This window comes from Meles meles, chromosome 12, assembly GCF_922984935.1.
Source record: "Meles meles chromosome 12, mMelMel3.1 paternal haplotype, whole genome shotgun sequence".
Taxonomy (NCBI): Eukaryota; Metazoa; Chordata; class Mammalia; order Carnivora; family Mustelidae; genus Meles; species Meles meles.
Window position 1 is genome coordinate 71,991,266 of NC_060077.1, and position 7,360 is coordinate 71,998,625.

A 7,360-nucleotide genomic window follows, 5' to 3' on the forward strand; every position below is an offset into this window, starting at 1 on the left:
CATCTACCCGTGGGGTTTGGGAAGTGAAAACCTTCAGTAGTAATCTTTCTTGATTCTTTAAAATTTTATTAACAAAACCAGGACGGGGGGAGGCAAGAGTGAGCAGACTCCACAGTCCCACCCAGGCACAGAGAATGGATAGACAGAGGGACAGACAAGGACAGGAGAAAATTCTGAGACCCTCTGGTAAGGGCAGCTGGGTAGTCAAATAGTGGATGGGCACAGGAGAAACTCAGGGACCACTGGAGAAACATATGAATGGCAGAACAGACAAATGGGGGATTCAGGGCAGCTCCTCCGCCTGGAATGCAGGGTGTGAGGATTTCTGGGCCAGTGTGAGGTTCAACGGTCAGCACTGGAGCGCAGATCGGTAGTGAGCGGGTCATGTTGGATTGTTTGGTGCAGCATCAGGGCCAATAATCCTGCTCGGTTAGTCATGGCTGTGCGTACATTTCGCTCCTGCTCAAACAGCTCATCCAGCTTGTACCACTGCCAGGGAAGCAGAAAAGAGCCGTGAGAAGGAGCTCTAGAAGCCCCACCCGACCCCAGCCACATTTAGCATCAAAACCTACCACGCGCACACGCTCCAGGTCCACTTCAGCACGCCGCAACTTCTCCCAGCAGTAATGGCGGTTACACTGGCGTTTGGGCAGGCGGCAGAAGTCACCCGTGAGCTCAAAGACATCACGTACAAGAGGGCACCCACATACCTCATCTGCTGGCACCTGCAAGGAGAGCGGGGGTCAGGGATGAATGGGGGTGGTGAGGGAGAAAAGAGGACAGGCATGGGGAGTGGTCAGAGAGAAAGAAAGGAATGGAAAAGGACAGGAACAGGAGATAATGAGACAGGAAAAAGGAAAGGAATGAAGAGTGATAAGGCAGGCAAAGTGAAGCAGTCAAGTAGGGAAAAGGGAAGGAAGGAGGGCAAAAGAAGCAGCAAGGGATGAATGTGGGCAGTGAGGAGGAAGAAAGGACAGAATGGGGGGAGTCGAGGGCAAAACTTACTTTGGGGTCCCGTGAGTGCTCAGGGCACAGCACCTGGAGCCGCTTACAATAGGTCTTGCTCTGAGGATTGTAGACATCACAGAAGAGTCGTGTAGCTCTGGGGGGTTACAGTAGAGACAAGGTAGTGAAGGGAGAGAAGGGGCACCCATCTATTCTTGTCCATGCCCATATCCCGCCCCAACATGCCACTTCCGACCCCAGCCTTAACCTCCCTGGTCTAACTGCACGGAGCGCCCACACTCACCCCTCAATGCGTGTGGGGTACATGGACCCAAAGGACGTCTGGCTCTCATACTGGAGGGATGAGCACAAATGGAGGGCACTGTGGATGTGTGCTGCATGCCCGCCTGAGATAACCCCCAGACAACACATCTGTTCCCCCACAGACCCACTGATACTCCCCCTCAGGGTGACACCCTGACCTTGGCGTAGCAGCGCTCCATGTGGCGCAAGGCAACACGTGGGTTGATAGGGTGCCCGCAGGACACGCAGAAGATCTGTAGGTCTGTGTCATCACTGTCACCCTCATTGCTCTGTGTGGAGTGAAAGAAACGATGAGGCCCGGCAGGACCAGGTACGGGGCCCCGTGCCGCTGGGCCTTGCCTGCTCACCTCCTCATCCTCACGGACAGCCTGCTGCTTGGCACGAAGAATGATGGCCTCGAGCTCATGGAATCGGCGTTCCATTTCCTGAAGGCGGGTGCGGGCGCTCTGCTGCTCACGGCGAATACGTTCGAGCAGCTTCTTCCCGTGCTCCTCAGCAATACAAGGACTCTGCTGCCACTGCTGGATGCGCTGGGGGAGGATCTCGTAGATGCGGCTGCAGGGAGGCAGGGGGTTAGGTGCAGGCAGGAAAGGCGGCAGACAAGAGAGTAAGTGGGGTGATCCACGAATGGCAGAACGGATGGCCGACCAAATGGCGGGAGGATAACTGAGTGAATGGCAAATAAATAAGCAGATGAGCACTTGAATGGTAGATGGATGAGGGATGGATGGATGGTGCTTTGTGGACTGAGGAGTGGGCAGATGACTGATGGGAAGACATACAGAGAGCTCTGGCCACACCCTACCCCATATTCCCTGATTCCCTTAAACCCTTCAAGAATGACTCACTTGGCTGCCAGCTTCATGCCACAATCATCGGAGCAATACTTGGAGCCAGGCTGGGCAGGGCGCACACAGCCAGGTCCCAGGCACTGCGGTAGTGATGCGGGGTCCTTGGCATCGGCACGCTCTGGGTGTTTCCATTTGTCCTTGTGCTTCTGTTTCTGCCGATGCCGCTTGTATCTCTCTTCCTTCTGTGGGACGAAGCAGGTTAGGTCAGGTTAGGGCAGAGTTAAAGTCAGCCCGAGGTTCCTGTCTCCCCATATTCCACCCCCTTCTGGCTCTTGTCCCATCCAGCTCCTGACCTTTGCCTCTCCCTCGTCTCCCTGCCTGCTGCCTTCCCACAACCATTTCACCCTCTCCATCACCTTCTTCTCGGATTTCTTCTCCCGACGCTTTACATGCTTCACTTTCACTGCCCTCTTCCGCAGCGCAGGGTCCAGGAACGGAGACTCCTCTGTGTCACTCATCCAGGGCTGCAAGTGAGACAGACACTGCCCCACCTGCCCCACTCATGACTACCCCACCACAAGTCAGTTCCCAAATCAGCCTTCCATACTCTGCCTCATCTTCCATCTCTCCTTATCATGGAAACTCAGCTTCCGTAACTTCTACCCTTCCACCGTGGGACGCTCTGGCTGCTCACCAGGCCATGGTCATCAAAGGCCCCTGCACAGAAGTCCTGGTAGAGGTCAGGGTCCAGCGGCAGGTCCTCATCTGAGAGTGGCTCAGGTGTGGCCGTAGCCTCAGGTGGCTCCTTGACTGCTGATGATGCCACTGCCCCCTCGTCCTCACGGATGCGCCCCAGCTTCTGTGATGGCTGTGGCTGCTGCTGGGTGGGCAGTGGCCTGCGAGGCCGCGGCAGGGACTCTGAGGGCGTCACTGGCGAGAGCTGCAGGGCAGAATCTCAGGACTGGCCCTGACCGCCCTGCCCGCATGCCCCGCCCCGCCCTGGGGGGCTGGACTCACCGAGGAAGGGAAGTACTTGTACGATTCCTGTGCCGGCAGGAGGAAGGCCCAGGTCAGCCCCAGGTGGATGGAGGGTGGCCCTGCCCTAGCCCCTCCCACAAGAGCCTGGCCCCACCAACTGGCCCCGCTTTGCCTCCCCAGACATACCCACTACCCTCACTTCTCAGAACCAGGACATGCTCAGTCCCATCCCACCGGCCCCAACATGCCTGGCTGCCTTGAAACATCTGGCTCTACGCTGCCCACCTAGGGTTTGAGGCACCCCTGCTAGCCCCGCACACCTGATCGTGCCCCATTCATCTGGACAGGCTCCTTCCCACCTGTCTGCAGGCAATCAGGCCCCACCTCACCTGGCCCACCCCTCCTGGCCTGAATGAGCCCTTCCTGGACATACTGACACCACCACCCCCCCCCCCCCGGCCCTGCCCAGCTCTACCCATGCTCACCCGGGCCCGCAGCTGGCACTGACGCAGCCGGCACTTCTGCCGGATCTTGTTGGGGCCCCCAAACTTCTTCATGTCCCGACAGAAGTCACAGTGGCCACAGTCCTCAGTGCGCCGGCAGGCCTCGCACTCGCCACACATGCGGGCTGACCGTTTGATCTGCTGCTGCTGCTGGTGATGCTGAAGAGAGAGGCCCAGAACAAAAATCAGGAACTCAAGTTGGGCCTGAAATGGGATCTCCTTACCCACCCCAACCATGGCAGCCACTCACCTGGCTGGGTGTGGCCACCAGGGGCTGTGGAGAGGATTTGTGGGGCGAAGCAGAGCCCCGAGCAAGCATCGCCCCAACCCCTGTCCCTGACCCCGCCCGACGCTGCAGGTCTGGATCCGGGGCAGGCCTCTTGCGCCCTCCACCCTCATCCCGGGGCTCACTGCCGTCTCGCTCATTGCTGTCCCGCTCCCGAGACTTCTTGTGCCGATAACGGATTTCCAGCTTGGGGTCTTTCTCTGTGGGGCCAAGGCGGGTGGACACTGAAAAATTTGGATGATCCCAGAACTCCTTCCTCTTTTTTTCTATCCCACCCACCTTCTCTGTCCCCCTACTCCAGAGCAGAGCGACTCCATCTGGTGGGACCCTGTATTTGGGCTCACAATGGAGTCTCCACTCCAGTTCACCACAAACCAATAATCACCCACAGACACATACCACCACTCCCCATGACCAACCCTCCCTTCATGGCTTCTCCTCCCTCGGGGCAGATGGATCTGCCTGCCCTGTCCAGGCCACCCCCCCCCTCACCTCGGCACTCCCGACAGTACCACTCCCGGATGGCCTTGGCCATCTTCTCAGTGATCCGGATGCAGTCCCCATGGAACCACTCATTGCAGTTGTCACACCCGCTGCAGAGGATGGGGTGAGTGGTGCAGATGTGAGGGGCCGGACCCATCAGCCTCACCCAACCTTGCAAGTGTCAGCCCCGCCCGCCTCTCCCCGGCTCACATCATGAAGCAGTTGATGTCTGGTTTGCGGCAGATGCAGTAGATAGGCGCATTCTCCCCATTCTCGGACTTGCTGTCCTCCCCAGCATCTGGAGGCTCCGGGTCTGAACCATCACCCTCCTGTGGGATTCCCCCCACCATCACGGTTCCTTAGAGAACCCCCATCATAGTGCGTCGTCCCTTGTTACAGCTCCATCAGGGCTCACCACAAACCCCAACATTCTGCCAATAGACTTTCCATCATAGCTCCTCATAAATCTTTCCATCACAATCCCCACAAGCCGCCCCCACCACTCACCCATGACACCCCAGGACTATACTCACAAATCCCATCATTCCGTCTCAGACTTTCCATCACTTAGTCCGCTAACACTCCATCATTCAATCCACACACTTACAACTTAGTTCACTCTACCGTTCATCTCATGCTGCCCCCATCGTGACTCCTCACAGGACCCCCTCACTTCTCACAGACACCACAGAGTAGATTCCGGAGACGGAACATGTATTTCCATCACGGTTCCCCGCAGATCCCCAACGCCACAGACAACGCGCCCCCATCACCTTTCCCCACCGATCCTTTGACACTGACTCGTCGCGGCTCACCACATACTAACCAGTACCGCTCATCGCAAACCCCGTATCACTCTGCCCAAACAATTTCCCATCCGGACCCCCGCGGAACTACCGAAAGGGATCGCCACCAAACTTCCATTACGGACCCCCACAACGGCTCATCACAAAACTCCCAGATGGCTCACACATTAAAAGAAATTCAGAACATCAGACCCCCAACATTCTACCCACAGACCCCTGTAAAGGCTCACCACAGGCCCCCACCATACTACTCTCAATCTCCTTACGGTTCACCACAGACCCCCAAGAGTCTGCCCACGGACCACACCACTACCAAGCCCGCTGACCTCTACCGCCGACCCCCCTCCCCGGACCCGTACTCACCATCTCTCCGCTCTCGGCGCACCCCTCCGCGATCCCCGCCAGCGACCCCGCGAATCCGTACAGACCTCTCGGTGGCGTCCGCGGCCGTTGTAAAGGCGCCCACAACTACTTCCGCTTTGGTCGAACCTCCCGGGCACCGTACTCTTATTGCGCAGGCCTAATGCGTCGGCTCCGCGGCAAACAAGTAGATCTGCCGCCTAGAGCCTCTACGGTCTCTCAGCGCCACCATCTTGATTACTGAGACCGTACGGCCGCCAAATTCGTAAGTTTGCAGGAAACATGGCCGCACCTATATGGCTGCTTTACCGAGGGCACCGCCACCTTGTGGGCTAAGTCCGTACGGTGCCCGCTTGTACGGACACAACCTTGCAGGAACTATGGCCGCGCCTGTGCGCGACTTCCACTCAGATGCCGTCATCTTGGAATCTGATTCCGTAAGATGGCCGAGTCCGTACGTTCACAGGCAATACATGGCAGCGTCCTAATCCCGGATTCCAGGATGGCGCCGCCATTTTGGCCATCGATTCCGTACGCCAGCGGTTTGCACTGCGGAGAAGTTCAAAGAAAGAGTGGCTCCTCCCGAAACACTACCTGTATCAAGTTACACTCACTCTTCCATTCAGTCACTTTCCCCTTCCACATGTATTAATAGGGCGCCAGCTGACTGTGTGCTTTAGCGCTGCGAAGGAAAGATTTCCCCCTGTTATGTCTCCGATGTCACCGTCCACCACTCTTTCCCGCCCTCATTCCTCCTTCCAGTTCCTCAGCCAGGCCTGGCACGGTTCATGGAAGCAACCATTGGAAGGCTATAAACGGTGGTGAACTGACCGCCTCTGGTGAGAAGTGGCCGAACCAAAGCAGATTTTGAAATCCGAGACAGCTGGCTTCACCAAGTCTTCCCCTGACTCCCGGCCACCGCCAGAATGTGGATTTGCCGGGTTCCTGGTGACGTCCATTTCAGTTCTCTGGTTTCATACATATTCAATTCTCTCCTATAAAGTTAATTGTAACATCTTAAACTTAGATCGTGTACAATAAAAAAAATTTTTTGGACCGATTAGAGAGGTAGACGTCCCGTTAGAGTAATGTTCTAACTCGGACAACCACTAAGTCAAATGAGAAACAGCAGATCAGTGCCCCCAGCCGCCCAAATCCCACCCAATGCGCGAGTCTTGGTCGTAGTAAATGTTCACATGTCCACATTCAGAGTCAGAACGACTTGATTCCGGTTGAGGAGAGAGGCCTGGAGAAAAAGAAACTTTTTCCCCTTTGCTGATAATTCTTCTGGATTTCTTGGCTCCCAACGTGATAGCAACTTGTTTCCTACTGATGATTCTCCTGCCGGTGGTTTCGGAAGTCTGGTTTTTGTTTTCGTTTTCTTCACCTTCTCTAAACATTTTTACTTCTGGCCCCTCCACACCATCATAGACTACTGAAAACACAGACAGGAACTGCAACAGGGATTCAATCTCTTCCTAAAACGTGTTTTTAATCCACAAAGCGGACCTTCTGGGCCAGACTTGCCTACTTTTTCTAATTCATGTTGAATTAATCTTAATTTGATTGTAATTTATTTAAATTAACATAATTTAATTCTTCAAATTTAGTTGTTCATTTATTGTATTAAGCTAATTTTAGTATAAATGAATATGTATGTGTTGGTAAGGTACTGATAAATTTACTTTAAGATCAATTAATGAATTTCATATAATTCAATTTTAATTTAATTACAATTTGATGTATGAAAATAAGTTTAAGGGAATATAGTTCAAGTTTAACTTAAATCTACTTACTCACATTTAATTTAACGTTACTGACTTGATTTACTAAATTTAATTTGGTTTAAAATAATTTAATATTAAGTCAATTTATTCAATTCAA

At 54.4% G+C, this 7,360-nt stretch overlaps 1 protein-coding gene across 1 annotated transcript; it reads right to left on the reverse strand.

Annotated features, from left to right (window-relative positions):
• Window positions 1-51: 51 nt before the first annotated feature.
• CXXC1 (CXXC finger protein 1) lies at window positions 52-5,739 on the reverse strand. Its single transcript, XM_046026070.1, has 15 exons — window positions 5,480-5,739; window positions 4,521-4,639; window positions 4,320-4,420; window positions 3,792-4,027; window positions 3,524-3,700; window positions 3,078-3,104; window positions 2,755-3,000; window positions 2,477-2,584; window positions 2,118-2,302; window positions 1,617-1,824; window positions 1,428-1,538; window positions 1,250-1,299; window positions 1,006-1,102; window positions 573-725; window positions 52-489 (listed from the first exon to the last, which is right to left on the reverse strand). The coding sequence occupies exons 1-15, from the start codon at window positions 5,480-5,482 to the stop codon at window positions 343-345; spliced, it is 1,968 nt and encodes a 655-aa protein (XP_045882026.1). The 5' UTR covers window positions 5,483-5,739; the 3' UTR covers window positions 52-342.
• Window positions 5,740-7,360: the final 1,621 nt, after the last annotated feature.

What these genes read in the sequence shown, in the direction of transcription:
- CXXC1 (XM_046026070.1), bottom strand. An exon ending in GTACTGTCGGGAGTGCCGAG is followed by an intron (nt 4,028 to 4,319) that starts GTGAGGGGGGGG and finishes TTGGCCCCACAG; the next exon opens with AGAAAGACCCCAAGCTGGAA. An exon ending in TACCCCACACGCATTGAGGG is followed by an intron (nt 1,103 to 1,249) that starts GTGAGTGTGGGC and finishes GTAACCCCCCAG; the next exon opens with AGCTACACGACTCTTCTGTG.